Source organism: Antrostomus carolinensis, unplaced genomic scaffold (assembly GCF_000700745.2).
Source record: "Antrostomus carolinensis isolate BGI_N321 unplaced genomic scaffold, ASM70074v2 scaffold5600, whole genome shotgun sequence".
Classification (NCBI taxonomy): domain Eukaryota; kingdom Metazoa; phylum Chordata; class Aves; order Caprimulgiformes; family Caprimulgidae; genus Antrostomus; species Antrostomus carolinensis.
The window spans coordinates 44,278-64,236 of record NW_010287608.1 but is presented as its reverse complement, the minus strand read 5'-3'; the positions used below and the strand labels follow the sequence as shown (position 1 = coordinate 64,236).

Genomic DNA, 19,959 nt, shown 5'->3' with positions numbered 1-19,959 from the left:
AAGCTTTTCTCTTAATGTAGCTGAATAAGAAAATTAAGCAAACAGGAACATGAAAATATCATTTTCACAGCACTATATGCTTTGCTTTATTTGAAGCTCACTTGAAGACCCTATGCCAGGCACAGAAGTTTAATGAAGAGCTTTAGTAATTCATAGGACTCATGGAAGAAATACAGTTACCCAATTGCATTGCCAAAATGGCATTTTAGGAAACAGAGCATTAATTCCCAAATATATCTTCTTTATATATATATATTTCACTAGACAGTATTCCATTTCAAATGTCCCTAAACAGGACTGCAAACTGACCTGAGCATCTTCAAATGTGTATCTTCCAGGGTCCTTTACATTCTGCGTGGTTTTGTCATAACTTTTTGAGTCTAGATTGATAGCGCTGGGTGCCCCCGGAGCGAGAAATTCTTGCCAGATTTCTTGGACACGAGCAGGAACTTCACGGATAGGCCTCTTCTTCAGGTCTTCTACTGCTAACCAGAACCTACAGCACAATATGGCATCTTGAATTCCAAATCAGTATAATCATTAATGAAGTGCTCACACTCTTAAAAAAAAATTAAACTAAGTGAAGTTTTAATCTAAAACACACCAAAATAAGAAAAAATCTGTGATTTTAGGTTGGGATCAACGTTCTTGTATGCTGTCTCAGGCAATCAATCCACCTTAAGAAGCAATTGTTACAAGCCTTTTCATGACATGAGTGGGAAATCTTTCATTACTTATGTATGGATAACTTGCTTATGGGAAGGTTTCTATTTAACTGGAATAAAACTGAGATTTCATTTCACCTGAACCATAAGGTTTATATTGCTTATAAACCTCTTGCTTTTTGACAATCCTTCAAAAGGTAGTAAGAACTTCTGTTGTTATCTACATGAATGTCTCTGAGTCTTGCTAAACTATATAAACTGTGTAACTGGAATTTTGTTACTATTACTCCACAAATCATGTTTAAACTGGAAAAGTGCTTGTTTTGCCCACTATAATTTAATTTCTTTCTTCAGCATTGCACTGTTTGTACTAAAATACTGAATGGAAGTGTTCATTCTCTTATTTTCTACTTCTAAGCAAACCAACATCAGGCAGCCACATATAGTGCAGGTCAGTTCATTGTATCCTTCTCACTCAGTCTGGAGCAGGATCACTAAAAAGGTCTTGAGCACTTTGTGATCACAGATAACAAAATATAAGCTTTGATAATCACGTTTTATTTGCCATTATGACTGTTTTATTGTTATTTCTTCTATGGGTGTTCAGACTGTCTCACTGCACAAAATAATTCTAAATTCAGCTGGGACTGCATGCTTCAATATGGTGCAGATCACTTAGTTCCCCCTGACTCCCCACACCCCAACAGCTTAACTAAAGTTTGACTTTGCTAAATATGCAAGATATATTGCAACTTTTCATTATTGTTTTAACACAACTGATCCTGTGGAACAGATAAACTGAACCTTGAAGTAAGTTAAATAAGTTGGATTTTCAAGGTTGACAAATAATTTGGGTGTACCTTTACAATGTGTTTCCACCCTGCTTACACTTTGAGATGAAACTGAGCTCTCGTAGCTTAGTTAAACAGGGATAGGACAGGGGAGAGGTACAGCAGAACTGTACTCAGACCCCTCAAGAAAGCAAAATGGTATCATCCTCAATGCAAATTGTAATATATTATTGCAACAACTCTTAAGGGAAGACAGTAAAGCATAACAAAGAAAACCTTATAGTATTCCTCATATAAGACATTCTTCACTTGAGGTGATTTACCTGCCAGGAAGCAATTAGTCCTTCATAGTCCTGTTTTGAAACTCCTTTATAGCACAGATGGAAGGAGCTCATGCTTATCACTCACAAGCCATTATGGTCAGCTTCACTCTACTGACATGATTACTTTAGGTATTTCTACACCCTTCAATTTCCATAGTGTCTAAGCAGACTCTTTCTGTCTATTGATCCTCTAAGATTCTCCAAGAGACAGAAAAGTAATATTGTACCAGGTTTGCAAATATATCAATAATGTAATAATGTACAGTGGTTTCTTCAAGGTCACAAAGAAAGTCTGTGCCAACAGAAGAACTTCAGTTTCAAAAATTCTGGGTAGCATCACTACTCTCTATGAACTGCAATGTGAATTGAACACAGATCTGCACAGAGCCTGGGGACGTATCCTGAGAATCTCATGGCAATGCAGTAAGAATACAGGCGTCATAACTCAAGTTAAAAAACTGCACAGCTCACAAAGTCTAATTCAGTTCACTCTTGTCAAATTTGGGCAACCTACTTTGCTTTCCCTAAGCTGCTTTCGATATTTGCATTTAAAAGTGTATATCCTGCAGTGCTAACCCCTTCAAATGCTTCTGCAACTGACTCATGTGTATCGAAGTCAGGTAAGGAATAGAAAAATGAAAGGGAAAGATGTGCTTTGTAAACACACATTTTCTATCACCCTGCAGACATCCTGAGTATCTAGCTCAAAGCTGTCACATTCTTGTTTGTTCCATTATATCACTGCCAATACTTCTGGAATTCACCACAGACAAGCCTTAGGATGCTATTTTCTCTTGCAAGTAAACTATTTCCATACAGTAGGTTATACTCAATTATGGGGAAATAGATGGGAGAAAAATTTAAGTTATTTGCTGAAACATTCAGCTTCATAGAATAGACAGGTTGTAGACACATCCTTACAGGCTGAACACCAGCTCTTTGATAGATTAATTTTATTTTACCCTTCTAACATTAGCATTCAAAAACCCTATTACAAATGTGAAGTTCTAAATATAGAAACCTATGTAAAAGTGGGAAGAAAATGTTGATTTCTGTGGTATGTTATGTCCAGGGTGCTTACTTCACAGCCAACACACATTTTAACATTTTTATCTACTTACTGATCTTTCAAGAAAAAATGTCTGCCCTCCTCCCACAGAGAGTTCAAGTCAAATATGTAAAGTTAGGAAATGCCAAAAATAAGGCTACCACCTCTTGCAGTTTCAAAAATAGATTTTCCAAATATTCCATGGCAACCAATAGCACAGATGAAGTTGATAGGAAGTCTGCAAGACCTCAGCACAGGGCCTCCAATCAAAAGAGCTCCTTGTCCCCTTTTACAGCTCTCTACCTTAAGAGCTGTGACCAGAACAAGAGAAGATTTCTGTAGTGAAGAACACGCAGTAAGAGCACGCAGTGTGCAACAGTAAATATGTGCAGGGGAAGGAGAGGGGACAGAGGAACCCAACTGCATTTTCTGGACAATAATATACACAGACTTGGTCCTACTTCGTGGGAGGAACCAGAGCTCAGTCTCCCTGCCCTCAGATGAAACTCTGTACCTCTTGTTGGTGCAGGTTTGCTTTTGCCATGGACACCCTTTCTAGAAGATGCTCAGTACCATTTGAACAGAGACCTGAGTAGCAGGGTGTAAACCTCATTGCTGTCTTCTCTCACAGCTTTTGGGCTGCCACGTGCTGGGTCACATGCCAGACATATAGCTGAGTGATAATGTATAGCATATGATAGTCATACATCCAGCCACATAACATGGTAAGGCACATGTTGCAAGACATCGGGCGAATATGTCCTCCAGATGGATTACTTTCAAAGTAAGGGTGGCCTTGCAAGGTAATTAGCTCAGCTGCAACATGGCTTCTGTCCCACTAACTGACCTAAATGTCAGATGTAGCCACTAGCAGATCCCAGATCAAGCTAATCAGTGAAATTTAGCACATAGGAACACAGCGTGAGAGAAAAACTGCAGTGATTCTCCCTAAAAGTGTCAGGTTTAGGCAGTGTGGAGACAGTGAAGTGGGAATTATGTGGGCTTTGCACCCAGTGCATGAGACACAACAGGTCGGAGAACAGACCTTTAATCATTTTCAGCAAAAGCAAACAAAAACCTTAAAAATCTTCATGGAGAAAATCAGTTAACATTTTTCTAGAGGCAAAAAAGACTACTGTGATTCCGAGTCCACCTTCTTGCCAAGTACATCTTCAAGCTTTGAGACATAGTGCTGAAGGTCTTCAAGAAAATGACAGAGAAACCATTAAATCTTGCAACTAGTTCCTTCTCATCTAAACTGCAGAAATGGCAACATTGCTGGGACTTGGAGTTTAGGCTTGAGTCTGAATGAGAAATAAAGCACCAGCAAATTCAGTCTTGGGGATTAAATTTCGGTCACATTATTAGCATTTAAAACAGAGTCTCATAATCAACAGTGTGAAGGATAAACTTTACCAGCACCCATACTGTGTGGGAAAGTGTCATTACCAATGCTTCTGTTCAGACTTGCAGGACAGACATCAAGGACAGTTAATCAGTCTTCATACTTTGTAACATGCAGAACTCTCTCCTCCACCATCAGTGAAGACAGAAATGTCTTGCATTTAAAGTCATCAAGAGTGATGATCAGTAACCAAAAACAAAAAAATGAAAGTGAAACAGGCTGGATTAAAAAGAAAACATAAACTCTTGCACTGTTCTCTCTCTTCTCTAGTAAAAGCACTGTTATGGTGTTATTAAAAGAATAATCACAGCCACTGAAGTAAGTTAAATATAAAATTGAGCACTGACTAAAACAGTTTGTAGGTAACATTGCAAATTTTTAGTAGTGTCTATGTGGGCTTTTATTTATTTTTTCTACAAGACATAATTGAAGCTTCTATCTCCCATACAGAATATTTCTACAAAAATTTAAATTGATGAGTTCAAAATAAACACCTCACAAAATCTCAGGTTGCAGGTGGATAGTCAAAGAAAATTTATCGAGGGACAGCATCTAAATCTAGCTAACTCCTCAGTCCCTCTCTTCTTTTTCTGCAAAAAACAGAACTCAAAGCCCCTTTTCTCAATTTACTCACACCTTATGGGAGCTAATAAATGAGGATCAAAGGAAGGGGCAAGGGGTCCAATGGCTTATCCTTCTGTGCATCATGGAAGATGTCTTGTCAGCACTCTCCCTTCACTAGAGAGGCTTTTGTAGTCTTAGCAGTACCTTGGAGTTCACATCTACTGCAATACTGCATAATGACTTGGCCAGGCTTTGAGATTGGGAGGCCTGAAACCATTTAGATCTTTACAGGCTGCAATTCCTACAAAACAGCCCTTGGTAGCAAATATACAGTCAGCATATGGATATTAACTTTCCAAAGATTTCTGCAACACTACAGACAAAGGAAGGATATGGAGAGGAATGGGGATTTTCTACAGAGATGGAAGAAATTAGGTCTCCAGCTGACATATTGCAGTAAGATTCATTTCACTATCTCACCCTCTTTTAAAAGTCCTTTTTCAGTGCTTGGGCAGCCTTGTGACTAAGATCAGTATATTGGCTCATGCTCAAACTTAAATCTTGTGAATTTTAAACAATGGTCACCATTTTTGTAACAGGCGGTGGGAATTTTGTAAATCTATTATCCCAATCATGTTATTTTAGCTATTTGTTCTGTTTAGTGATCAGCATGCAAAGCAATCCCTCCAAAAAAATCTGCATGGTAACAAGAGATTACAAATCATAGCCTGTGTTAGGTGAATGCAGAATTTAACCTGGGTGTTAGCAAACTGAAATCACACTGTAATGAAGCTACTGTGCTGACAGAACTGCTTAGACAGTTTTATTCCTTTGCTATGCTTTACAACAACCCTTTAAAGAGTGACATACTATTAATGCCAATTTACAGGCAAAGAAAAAAAGCACAGAGATATAGAGTAAGAATGTGAAACCTGGCTGCATTCCTAATCATTGCATAGTTCTTAGTTTTAACACATGGTTCAGGTTTCCTCATCCCTGTTTTGTTTCTTAAAACAGGATCTATATCCACTAAGAATGAGATTCTCAGCCAGATCAGACACTCTCAGTCCAAAGGTTGATTTCCCCACAATTTGAGAATTCATAAACATATGAATCTGAGCTTGTGAGACAGTTTTCCTTCCGCTGATCATCATAGAAAGCACTTTTTCAGAGCAAGTTTGATCCCCTGCCTGATCCTTACCAGGGACAGCCTTTAAGCTCATATTCACTGTTGCTCAGATATTGTATTTTATAATGCCAATATAAGAATCTAGAGAGAGAGAGAGAGAGAGAAGAGTAGATGGTATGTCAAGGAATCAGCTCTGAACAAATTTCTCAAGGGAATTTTTCTGGATCAGTCACTTGCAGTTTGCCAGTGGTTAGTGTTGTAAATAGGATTAGAAAAAAGAGCTAGGGATTATGCACGTAACAGCCTAGTTGGCAGAGAGACAAATTAATCAGAAAAGCATAGAAACTGCTGCACACACTGGACTAGATAGGTTCATGTTTGAACAGCTGCTCTGCATAAGGAATTACCAGGATGCTCTTTAGATAAAAAAAAATTACCTTTGCTTTTCTTGGTATTATTCTGATTTTAAAAAATTCATTTTACCACTGGGATTTTTTAATAAAAAAAAACCAAAAAACATCCCTGTATCTGTTTCTAAAGAAGTTATCAACATACACATACAAGTCAGGCAATATTTTCACAGGGGTAATGGCAAACAAATCAGTTGGAAAGTATCATAAGGTCTAGACTATCTAATATACATTTGTGATGCAAAATTCAATGTTTGAGTATGAACATGGTCAGCAACGTATAGAAGTCCATCTCCAATTATACTGCTGACAAACTTAAATTAACAAGGAGGTCTGTGCAACTACTCAGCATTTATGAATCAACACCACAAAATGCTAAATGCCTCTTGTAAGGGGATACATAAATGTAACTCTAGTATGAATGGCTATGCTGCAGCACTTCAGAGTGTGAACTGGCATAGAAAAAAAGTAGTTTAGGATTTTTTTGAATTCTAGAATGTGTGCAAATAGGATTTCATAGTCCTTATGCTGTTGGTGAATAGGAAGTGATACAGATGACATCTGAGAAGGTGAGATAAAGAGAAAAATAATACATGTTTTTTGTACTATGTACAGTTTGACTTATTTATAAAAAGGCTGTTTTAATCCCTTTGTAATAATTCTTACTGAAATATGGCTTCCTTAGAACAGTGACAACAAAACATGCTATTAGCTAATAGATGGACTATCATTTTTTTAAATCAATTAGTTGTTCTCCCTTACTTTAATTCTGTATACACAAGGTTTTTCTACTTTTTTTTTTTAAGCTTCATACACTAGCAGCACCTTTCCACTTTCCAGTTAGTGAGGAATTTGAGAGCTAGTTGTCACACTACTTCTGTTGTGTCAGATCCACAAGTACTAGATAACAAATTATCTTTTTTAATCTTACTGTTCTCATGATATTGGACTTAATAAAAGATACTGAACAAGCATAGAATGGATCAATGTTTAAAACCTGTTTAATAAAATGAGCTGAGAGAAAAGCTCTTACATGGGTAGTTTGACCAAAAGTTAAGCATGAATGGGAAAATACGCTTCATGTGAGTCTCTGCTAACTATATCAATCTCTCCCTCAGCCTGAATATGGAAGCAGGCAGAAATCTGCATTAATTGATTCTGAAAGGGAAGACACAGGAAAAATTTTGAAGGGGTCAAAAAATTAAAAGAAAGGCATCAGACAAAAAAAATCCCCAAATACCAATGTATCTTACAAACTGTTAAAAATAAAGTCCCTCTCATTTACCTTAAATTTTCTGAACTGAATTCTGACTCCAGGAATTTGAGAAACTGCTCTCTTCCCACAGGGTCTTTCAAAGCTTCATCCATGCCAAACCCCCATCGTTTCACCCTCTGCTGTCCTGGCTCTTTGCTACAGAAGTAAAAACAATAGAACTTACAATCATCAATACTTCAGTATTCTAATACTCTGTGTTCATAATTTAGACAAAGTCCTAAACTTCAACCACAGATTTCTCACTTTCCAGTTTGCTCATATCTGGAGATGAGCAAGCAGGCCATTAGTACTTACACAGGATGAAGGTAATACACATGCATTTACACGGAAGAACAAGGACTTCCAACTAGGAAAAGTTATCAGATTTTAAAAGGTGTCTTTTTTTCCCACACAGGAACCCTGGAAGCTGGTTACTGTAACTTTTTGCCCAGATCTATTAATCCGTAAGTCTTCCCACCTTACGAAAATGTAAGGCTGGAAAGACCAAAAGGATACTGCATTCCCCTTCTGCCTCAATATCTTCCTGAAATATCTCTATCTGAAATTTTTGCATTTCAAGAAAAGCCTGTTATACTCCCCCCCCACCAAAAGAATAAACAAAATCATATACCTTGCCTCCAGTTCCCAGAAAGTGGTGTCATCTGATATCCAAGGGTTTGAAGGATCAGGGGGCACAAGAAAAGGATCATATTCCAAATACTGCTCTGTATAAGCTAATAGACTAGGAAAACAAAAGCATCAAACGTTGTCATGTCAGGAGGTGAGAAAACCTGATCAGGTTACCTCAGTTAACATGTTACCTTGCATCAACTGAACCACAGCAAGTGTGTGTGCATACACTCAAAAGTCAGCTACAAGCTTGGGCTACGTAGGTTTGCTTAAGCCTTTAAAAAGTGGAACCCTGAAGAAGGAGGCAAGGCTCAGGTCTTATCAAGAGCTGAAATAAAATAAACCACAAACTTCTCTAATACTTCCATATAGCTCCTTTTAGGGTTCCTTTAGGCACTAATAAATTAAATCAAACAACCTCTTCCATGCACATTTGCTTTCATAAAGGAAAATGTTTTATACCCTTACGGTTTTAACTATCAGTTAGTCAGTCTTTCTGAGGGGCTTTTTGTTTTATTTGCTTTCTAGTCCCTTTCTGACAAATTTTGGTCTTATTTGGAGAAAGATTCCTAATAGTGTTACATCCTCTGACCTGAAATAAGCTCAGACTCCTTTAGTTCAAGGACAGAGCTCCTCATGCAACCAGCTCTGCCAATCAGATCTATTGTTTGGTCAGTGACTGCCCTTTTGAAATATCATAACAGTAACCCCATTTAATTTCCATTTAGCTAATTTCCATTTAGCCTCCTTGCCAATGCAAGGTGAAACTTTTGACCACTTGTGACCAGAGGATTTTTGGTGACTCTTGGGTTTATCAGAAATGAGTCATGGACTATCTAGGCCATCTTTTATCAATGAAAAAACTTCATACCTCCCACTTAAAGTAAACTCTCATCAGTTATTTCTATGACACCTGACCTCCCTTACCTCTCTTTCTTTGAAGATATTTCATACTCACATTTTCCCAATAGTTATCAGTCTAACTGAAAAACCAGAAGATGTGACAATATACTTACCTCTCTGCAACTTTTGACATTTTTAATCTATGTCTGTCTAATTGCATTTGCCAGTGCTTAATCTGCAAGAAAGGAAGGCAAAGAGTGTTATGAGTAATTCATTGCTCGACTCTATTTCCATAACTTTTTTATTAGGGCTGTAATTTAACCTAAATTTATCCTAGGGCCCAGAAGAGAAATATATCTGAGTTAAACCAACATTTCACCAGTGTAGTTCTAAAATAAATGGAATTTTCCATTGAAGAGAAAAGATCATACAGAGACAAAAAAAAAAAGGACTCAAGATAACATCTTCCCTAAATGTTCATCAACAGAAATCCAATTAGCCGTTTATTAGGTTTTTGAAGAGAACTATTAATACTTCAGACATTTACCTTCTCCCAATTCTAACACCTCAGGAAAGATGAATGAAGCATGAACAGCAGATAAATGTCTGAACCCATACATGCATACACAAAGGAGTAAGTATACCCCCAAACTGCGAATCAGTGTTGAAGAGTGAGCTGTCTACTGCTAAAGGGACTAATGGGCTTAGTTATGCCAAGAACCCACTAACTGGACTGCTGCTAACTGCCTTTAACTCTTCAATGCAAGGTACAAAAAATTTCAGGTTTTGTCTTGTTAGTTTTAATAGAAGTTGCATACCTAAATCCATACATCCTGAAATGAGGAAAAGGTTTACTAAACATTTGATAGATCTGTTCTGAACATACTTCCCAGTTATGAAAATTTTTGGCATGGTATCTACTTCCCTGAAAAGTTCATTTAAAAGTACATGTTTGTAGTTATTTTTCAAACCTCTTGGTGTAGTTCATCTTCTGTGGGTGGCTTAGCCTCCGGTACTGGTGTGTGGGTAGGGCTGTGACTTCGAATATCATTTTGTAAGCCATAGACAGACTATGCAAAAAATACAGAACAATGATAGTTGCTTTCAGACAATGCTTTCTACACATACCCATAGTAACTGTGATGTTTTAGTACAGTGCACTCAAGAAGTTAGCCAAGATAATATTGTTCTCAAGAAACTGCAAATAAGGCATGCATTCAGATAAAACTGTTCTTTCATACCATAGTGTAAAATAAAGACTTCCCAAACCACACGATTTCATAATGCCATAGTACACAGGATCTACTTTTATTTTGTCTCTATATTAACGGTATAGTAAACACGGACAATGATACTGAAAGGTAGCTATTTCAGTAAGTGGAGATGACCAGTAGGAAAAGAAGAAACAGTATCCTGAAAGGTAGACTATCACAATGGATTATTTGGATGACTCAAATTTCCAATTACTGCTCTGTCATTTAAGCCAATCTGGACCTCTCACTACCATGAAACTTTCTCTAAATCCACTTTCTTTTTTAAAACACATTTTTCCATGGGTTGACATGAAAGTATACCTCAAAGGGAGTTCTTTAAAGTTGGAGTCACTCTACATTATTATGATACAAAGGATTTGAAAGAAAGTGGTGTTCCAATCCATCTATACATTCCTAGAGAAATTACACTCTTCATGTCTGGATCTTAATTTAGATTAAGCTAATGCCCTCCACAATTTCTGATCACCCATTTAATTGTAAACTAGAGACAGATTTTTTATCAAGACCAGCACAAGAACTGCTGTTACAGCTTACACTACATTTTAAATTTATTTTTCCTTAATCACTGACAGAAATATTTTAACATGCTTTATTCAATTTACTAAACAATATGAATAAAGCATGCAAATATTAATTTTATTTTCATATTCTCTGTTTATTTCTCCAAAGTCTTTCCTATGTGATAGCATTTATTTAATATTAGCAACTTTGTTAATACTAAGTCATTTAAGAGTTTATGGAATAATAACACATGTTCATGTATTTGTTCTTTGCAGCTGTAAGAAAAAATTGTTTTAAGAAACTATGGAACTTCATGCTATAAATTACCTCCACCTCCTGCTTTCGATATAATAAATAGTACTTACCTTTCTTGTTTTATGTGGATTTCTCATTCTTGAAGATTTTTTTATATCCACTTCAGTAGTGTTTACACATCCAGGCTATGAAAAGAAAAAGAAAGGAAAGAACAAGGATAAAGGAAGGGATTCCATAGTATTTTCATTGAGATGCTCCTCTTCAGTGTGTAAGGCTAAGAAAATAAATAACTAGAGGCATATAATAACTTGATATCCTTCTGCAATAGTCCCTAAAACCTAAATAACATAGAGTCTAAGGAAACATCTCATATACCATTTTGTCTGGCTTATTATAAGAAGTATTCACCTGCTATTCACCCTTGTTTGCTGGACCCTCTGATGGCTTTTAGGACAAATTTTATTGTACATCCTTATGCTGAAAGTACTGAAAGCAATGTACTGGGGAGCGGAAAATATCCAAATGCATATTACAAGACACATTTGCAGCACAGACATTCAAATTAAATTGCTACAGGCAGTATTTGGGAATCCAGGAGTAAGACATTGAAGACCACATGCTTATAGCTCATGACATCATGAATTTGAAACAGAATAAATGCTCTAGATAACAGAAATAAATCACATGTTTCTGCTTTGTTTTTTCCAAGGAAGCCATACAATGTGCACTCTAGCTATCCCTCTAAGAAGCATGGTTGACCTAATGAGACAAAATAAATAGAATTGTGCAATACCCACCTCAGGTAAACCCCAGGCTCCCTTCAAGGGCATCTGATTTTGGGTCACTTCTTTTTAGATTATCTTTTTTAAAAAAAAAGATGGAAAAAACGTGCCAAAATGGGATTTGTTTCTTCAGAAAAGAAAAAAACGAGGCTTCAGCAGCCTGACCAGGAGACTGGCAGTCTAAACAGAACGACTCTCAATGCATGTGATTTGGCCTTCAAAGTTTCCTTCTCACAACTCTGTAGCATCCCAAAGGACACAAGCACTCCTAATTCATCTTCCTTTGACACTCCCCTCTACGTACAAACTCTGTGCAGAAATCTGTTCTTTACCCATTGCTGGAAAAAACTAACAATAAGTGCTATGCTCTCAGGTTAGTTTTAACTATTGATTTTAGAAGGATTACATTTGCAACACAGAGTGGAAAGCACAAAATCTGCTCTATAGTGGGAGCAGAGTTTTAGTGAAAGCAGGTTGGGGTTGGTTTTTATTTTGTTTTGTTTTGGTTTGGTTTGTTTTAATTGGAGAAGCTAGATGTAGAATTTACTTGCCAGACAAAAAATCTGGACTTACTATCACACTAATGATATAAGCTTTGTCTTCTTACCATACTGTAAAATGCTTGATGTCACTGTAAAACTTCACAGACAAAATTTTTAGGTATTTCTTACGTAGGCAGAGCCAAGAAACAAATACATTTAACTAAACAGGCTAATGGGACTTTGCCTCTGGAAAATATTTTTAATAATAGACTGATGTTTTAATCCAGTATGATTTTTCAATTAATAAATAAGTTTTTATTTCAAAGTAATACATTACTGTGCATTAGATCATATTAAATTTGCAATATAAACAGTTCCTCATCATTAGGAATAAAAATAGGCACCTAGATAATATTCTCAAGATTGTACCTGACATGCCTGTTGAGCAAGATTTGGGAAGGTACACTTTGTGCTTGTACACAAAAATGGTAGTTTTGTCACTCAGAATAACTTGGAACTTTCAAAGACAATGACAGGTTGAAAAATACAAAATTCTGCATTAGAATCAACTTAGAGGCAGAAGGCAATTTCACAGGGCAGTACACTGAGCTATAAAGTTAAAAAGAAAACAATGCATCTACTTTAGGATTATGGCAGCAGCTGGCAGTGAAGAAGGCATGGGCTTTTAACAATATCTACAGCCCTTGAATGCAGTCATTTAAGTAGCAGGCACACTTACATAAGGCACAAACTGTTGTTTGTTTAGTTTTCACTTATAGTTTGTTAAAAGCATGTCCTAAAAATGGAGAAGTGGAAAAAAAAAAAAAAAGGCCAAAAAAAGAGAGGTATAAACCTTATCCAAAGCCTCTTTTTTTTCAAAGATTTCAAGTGCAGATTTATCAGCAGTAAATTGGTATGAACAGATCTAGCACTTTGCCCAGGTAACTTACATGTCAGAACTGTGCAGATCAATGCAAGGGACACAACAATAAATTCTGGGAGATTTTTAGGAATGAAACAAAGGTGAAGCTTTTGCCAGTTGGACAGAGATCCAACCCGGTACTGACCTTCTACAGCATCATGTGGACTTGATGATTGGATGATGAGGTGGATTGAGAACTGGCTGAATAACAGAGCTCAGAGGGTTGTCATCAGTGGTGTGGAATCAAGTTGGAGGCCTATATCTAGTGGTGTCCCCAGGGGTCAATACTGGGTCCAGTGTTGTTCAAGCTACTCATCAATGATTTAGCTGAAGGAACAGGGTGCCTCCTCAGCAAATTTGCTGATGATACTAAACTGGGAGGAGTGTTTGATATGCCAGACAGCTGCACTGCCATTCATAGGGACCTTGACAGGCTGGAGAGATGGGTAGAGAGGAACCTCATGAGGTTCAACAAGGGAATGTGCAGTGTCCTGCATATGGGAAGGAATAACCCCTTGCACCAGTACAGGTTGGGGGCTGACCTCCTGGAAAGCAGCCCTGCGGAGAAGGACCTGGGAGTCTTGCTGGACAACATGTTAAATACGAGCCAGCAGTGTGCTCTTGTGGCCAGGAAGGCTCACAGTATCCTGGGTTGTGCCAGCAGGTCAAGAGGTGATCCTCCCCCTCTACTCAGCCCTGGTGAGGCCCCACCTGGAGTACTGTGTCCAGTTCTGGGCTCCCCAGTACAGGAAGGACATGCAACTCCTGGAGCATGTCCAGTGAAGGGCATATAAAATAGTTAAAGGACTGAAGCATCTTTCATATGAGGCAAGGCTGAGGGAGCTGGGACTGTTCAGCCTGGAGAAAAGATGACTCAGAGGGGATCCAATTAATGTTTATAAATATCGAAAGGGAGAGTGTCTAGAGGACAGGGCCAGACTCTTCTCATTGGCACCCAACAATAGGACGAGAGGCAACAGGCATAAACTGCAGCATAGGAAGTTCCATCTGAACATAAGGAAGAACTTCTTTACTGTGAGGGTGACTGAGCACTGGAACAGGTTGTTCAGAGTGATTATGAAATCTCCTTCCCTGGAGATATTAAAAAAATGTCTGGACAAAATACTGGTTCATGTGCTCTAGGAGTCCCTGTTTGAGCAGGGTGGTTGGACTAGATGACCTTCAAAGGTCCCTTCCAACCTCAGCCATTCTGTGATTCTGTGATCTAGTGGATTCTTACTGACACCTGGCTGTTTAAAACCTCTCATGCTGAAGTAAAGCTGCTGTGGCATACTTCAGCAGCAGCGGCACCCACCAGAGGATGTGAGGGCAGAAACCGGACCAAGGTGTGACTGAAGGGAAGCTGATAGGAGTGCAGCAGCAGGAAGGTACAGGCAGGGAAGCATCAGGAAGCTTCAGTGCAAAACAGACAGCAGCTAGAGTGTATCACTACTCTGACAACCTGGGCTAACAACAGCAGTTTAAGACATATAGTACTACTACTATACAATACCGTTCTCATAATTTGATTTAAATTATATCGCTAGAAGTACTTGATGTAATTGGGGCCACAATTTATGTTTCTTCTATCTGAAGAGTATTTACTAACATGATACCTGATATGAGATGGGATTTATTGTTTCTCTGTGCTGCCATACTTCATCTGTCAATTTTTAGGAATAAATATCAAACATATTTTCAATTAAAACAAACACAAAAGCTTGCATTATTTGAACATTTTGCTAAAATAACTCAGAGTCTTTGTGGAAAAACCTTTGCTGGACAACATTTCATTTTATTCGTATACCCTCATTAACATAATAAGTATGTGGATACAATTATATCCAGCTGTGTTTTCTTTTTTGTGTTGCTTTTTTAACTGGACTACCATAGTTCAAGTAGTGAGATGCCTGTCAGAGTGCTCTGCTACAAGATTCCTATTTAGTGTGTAGTATATAATTTGCATACTAATACCGTAAATAGTTTTCAAACAGATTTCCTGGAAGACTTCTATATGTGTAAATAGAATGTTTATTTCTTTCAGGACTAAGATTCTATATGAAAACATTTCCCTCTCCACACACACAGAGGAAAGTCTTGTGACCTTGTCGAAATTATCATACAGCAAGATTATAACCAGGGTAGAATTTGTCCATCACCTGTTTCTAAATAGCTGGTTGAAAAACTGTCATATATTCAAAGGACACTTAGTTTCTTTTCATCCATTTAGCAAGCCCTTATCTCAAGGTACAAATGCCATTGTATTCATTTACAGAAAGGGACACGTCAGTCCAGTCATTATAAATTCACTGCTAAGATAAACAGATGCAGATAAATAATATAAAAAAAAAACCCCACATATAGAAGATTTTTTAATTCCTACTTCAATTACTGCATAGTCATATTAGTATGAATTCCAAACAACACAACTTTCTATTGATGCTGTCTAGGAGGCTGCATGATAGGATTCTGCCAAGAAAAACAGTGGAAGGAGGAAGCCTCCTCTTCAAGGAGAGGAGGTCCAAGAACTCCAGAACCAAGAACCTACATGCTTGGATCTGGCTACAGCCAATATTTGAAGACAACCACTACCTGAGAGTAAGTTTAGATTAAAAAATCCACTTGATATTAATAATCTTTCCCTGCTAACTGTGGCAACAGTGAATTAATTAATTAAGCCCTTGTAATAGTGCTAACAGTGAATTAATTTCTTTACATATGTAGCAACTCTTTGGAAGAATTCACTGTTTACATCAAGTGGGATGCTTTAGCCATGGTACATTTCCATCAAAATAGTGCATAATACCTAATACTTATAGTCTGTTTGCTGTACAAATTTGCACACTCCAAGGGCTAATTTAATGCCTGGACAAGTAGCCAAAATCAACTGCTATCAACATTTTTTGTGTAAAAATCTCTTTTCTGTGATGTAATTCTAGTAAGTGTGACATCCTCAACAGAAAGTAAATTAATGTTTATAATGACACCAGTTTAATTTTTGATGTTTTTTTTTCTTTCTTATAGAATATGGAAATTTAAGTGTGAATTTACTTAAACCAGAATAACCAGAAGTTTTCTTGCATCTGAGAGAAATACACTCATTTATGTGGGAGGGAATAAGCTCATGCACTGCAATAGGCTGGGAACTATCTGTATGTATTGCTGTTCTGTAGAAAATGATCTGAGGGAGAAGCTGAACATGAGTCAGCAGCATGTCCTTGTAGCAATGCAGACAAATCACATACCCAGCTGCATTAGCAATAGCACAGCCAGCAGGCAAAGGAGGCGGTTATTTCTTTCTACTCAGCATCTACTCAGCATCTGGACCCCACAAACAATACAAGAAATATATTCAAAATGGAAAAGCCCAGTGGAGGAACAGACTTTTTCTGCTTGCAAAAGGGGAGATCTAACTATTGTCTTCTGCTGCCTAAAGGGGGCTTGCAGAGCTAGACCTGTTCCAGAAGTGCACCATGAAAGGACAGGAGGCAATAGTCAGAAATTGCAGTAAAGGAAATTCCAGTTAGCTATAAAGAAATATTCATCATAATAAAAGGAAGAAGTTGCTTAAGAGAGCCTGTGGAATCTCCATCCTTGGTGATTTTCAAAGCTCATTTAATCAAGGGCCTGGACAATCTTGTTCAACTTAGAAGTTAGAACTGCTGTGAGCAGGAGGCTGGAGTAGAGGACATTGAGAGGTCCCTCTCAGTCTACACTTCTGTGGTATAGTGACCTATATGACCTTCACAAGCTGCAGGGACTGAAATTCAAATAATTCACCTTACAGAATACTCCAATCAAGTATTCATGGCAGTGTGAAATTCATCACCCTGCCTTCCCCTCCCAACAGCAGAATGGAAAGACAACACTGGTATTTGCTTCCTTACTGTTGCCTCTGGTCTCTGTCAGCCTGTGGTGTGTACTCAACCCATGCACACAAACCTACTGATAATTTAAAGAGATGTAATTTCAAAGCCTCTTTAGCTAAAAACGCATAGGTGCTATTTAAAATAATTACCCCATTTAAATATGCACACCCATAAATTCAGGGTGCATTAAAGCAGTAAATACTTAGGCAGCTTGATTTGCATCCCTTACACAATTTCATTGCATTGCAGTGTCAATACACTATGAAACAGAACTTTTTATTTCTTTTGCAAGTATGGGCTAACTTGGTACATTTAACTGCAAAACACTAAATTTCAAGATCTCTAGGCTTTCAAAATTTAAACACTATAAATTCAAATCATGGACATGGATACAAACATGACAGATCTTGGTTTCTACTTGAGAAAGATAAAATCAGACACATAAACATAAAGACAAGGCAGAGATTGAAAGCTGTCTTTTATATTATTTGTAACAGAAGACTATCACAAATATAGTAATCTTAAAATTTTAAGTTTCCTGAGTGTCAAATGTCAGCATTGCCTTCTGCAACAATCTATTTTGCTATTTCTGTCATTGTTTCTATTTCTGTCATTTTTCTAGGAAAGGAGTCTTCTAACCCTCAGCAGTCACCATTCATATCAGTCACTTCAAAAGCAGGGAAAGGTAACTAATTAGTATATGATAAGCAAAATACTAGAGTTCATTTTTATTTGTAGTTTTTATATTCCAGTTTACTTGTGTAGCTAGCTGAACTGTGCATAGTTAAAAAAATCAAGGGGAGAATAAGAATCATAGAATGACTTGGGCCAAGGGACCTTTAAATGTTATCTAGTTCAACCCCCCCTGCAGTGAGCAGGGACGTCTTCAACTAGATCAGGTTGTTCAGAACCCCATGGAACCTGGCCTTGAATGTTTCCAGGGATGGGGCTTCTACCACCTCTCTGGGCAACCTGTTCCAGTGTTTCACTGCCCTCATTGTAAAAATTTTCTTCCTAATTCCTAGTCTAAATCTACCCTCTTTAGTTTAAAACCATTACCCCTTGTCCTATCGCTACAGGCTCTGCTAAAAAGTCTGTCCAATTTTTCTTATAGGCCACATTTATGTATCGAAAGGCCACAGTAAGGTCTCCCTGGAGCCTTCTCTTCCCCCAGCTGAACAACCCCAACTCCCTCAGCCTTTCTTCATAGCAGAGGTGCCCCACCCGTCTGATCATTTTTCTGGCTCTCGTCTGGACCCACTCCAACAGGTCCATGTCTTTCCTGTACTGAGGACTCCAGAGCTGGGTGCAGTACTCCAGGTGGAGCCTCACCAGAGCAGAGTAGAGGGGAGAATCACCTCCCTCAAGCTGCTGGCCATGCTTCTTTTGATGTAGCCCAGGGTACGGTTGGTCTTCTGGGCTGCAAGCGCAGATTGCCGGCTCATGTCCAGCGTTGCATCCACTAGTATCCCCAAGTCCTTGTCTGCAGGGCTGCTCCCAATGCCTTCATCCCCCAGTCTGTATTGATACTGGGGATTGCCCTGACCCAGGTGCAGGACCTTGTACTTGGCCTTGTTGAACCTCATGAGGTTCACATGGGCCCACTTCTCCAGTTTGTCCAGGTCCCTCTGGATGACATCCTGTCCCTCAGGCGTGTCAACTGCAGCACTCAGCTTGGTGTCGTCAGCCCACTTGTTGAGGGTGCACTTGATCCCAATGTCTATGTCATTGATGAAGAAATAAAATTTTACTTGTCCCAATACGGACCCCTGAGGGACACCACTCATCACCGATCAATAAGAGCATTTAAGATTGATAAGTTCAATAAGAGCATGAAAGATTATAAAAAAGAAATGAGGCAAAGAAAAAAGTTCCAGTAGTACTCAGCTTAAAAAAAAGAAAGGAGTTATCAGCTGAAGGAATACCCAGTTTTACTCCAGTTATGTGAGAAAGTTTATTTTTTCTCATACAAATACTAGCATCAAAGAAGACATTAAATTCCTATATTAAATAAGTTGTAAGTAATGGCTAAAACTAAGGCTCTCGTAGAGAAAAGCACAGATATATTCTCCTACAATGCACCAATGTTTCATTTCCCAGACATGGAAATAAAGTTGGAGTGTGCAGTGTCTGCTAAGGCTTATAAGGAAAGGTTTAGATTTAGGTATAGATTATTTGGATATTTGGGGGTTTTACCTCATTTTACACACTTCAGGGTCAATGAGTAAAAAGGCTTTGCAGCAGAAAAGCTGCAGTATTAATGACTTTGCTGGTGCAAGAGAAAGTCTCAGAGAAACATTTCAAATATGCTCAGTACAAGTGTTCAGCTCTTTTAACAGGATTTGTAAAAAGAGTTGTCGTCTTAAGTTTGAGTTAAAGAAGGGCTGCACGTTTCCAACCCTTACACACTTCAGAAAACTCTTTTCCAGGCAGTCATCTTATAGGACTGAAAGCTGTTTAAAATGTAGCTCATTTTATAATTATTAGCTCAATCAGCCTCAACTAAGTGACAAAAAATTAAACCCAGTAGCCATAGTTGCCAGAACGTGCAAATATGTAGGAACTGGTGCTGGGAGAGATCTCACTGGCCTCTGTTACACCACCCAAGGCAGTAGAGCCAAAACAGTGACTACAGGGAGTGGGCTACAGGAACCGGTCTACAGGAACTTAGAAAAAAAATACTGTTACTTACAACTGAAGCATTTAATCATAGGTTTAATTCACAATCAATGAGGTATACCTAATCTGAAATACTCTTAGGAACTTTATTAGCCTCTCCAAAAATCTATGGCTCTATTACAACTTCGAATC

The 19,959-nt window shown here is 38.1% G+C and overlaps 1 protein-coding gene across 1 annotated transcript in view; it reads right to left on the bottom strand.

Moving 5' to 3' along the window:
* The window catches only part of LOC104521474 (regulator of G protein signaling 7), a 67,191-nt gene that overhangs the window by 15,019 nt on the left and 32,213 nt on the right, over positions 1-19,959 (bottom strand). The window contains exons 6-11 of the mRNA XM_029083855.1: positions 11,204-11,278; positions 10,035-10,133; positions 9,237-9,298; positions 8,222-8,332; positions 7,621-7,746; positions 310-496 (exon numbers count right to left, since the gene is read on the bottom strand). Of these exons, the coding sequence (XP_028939688.1) occupies positions 310-496; positions 7,621-7,746; positions 8,222-8,332; positions 9,237-9,298; positions 10,035-10,133; positions 11,204-11,278 (660 nt within the window). The remainder of the gene's footprint in view (positions 1-309; positions 497-7,620; positions 7,747-8,221; positions 8,333-9,236; positions 9,299-10,034; positions 10,134-11,203; positions 11,279-19,959) is intronic.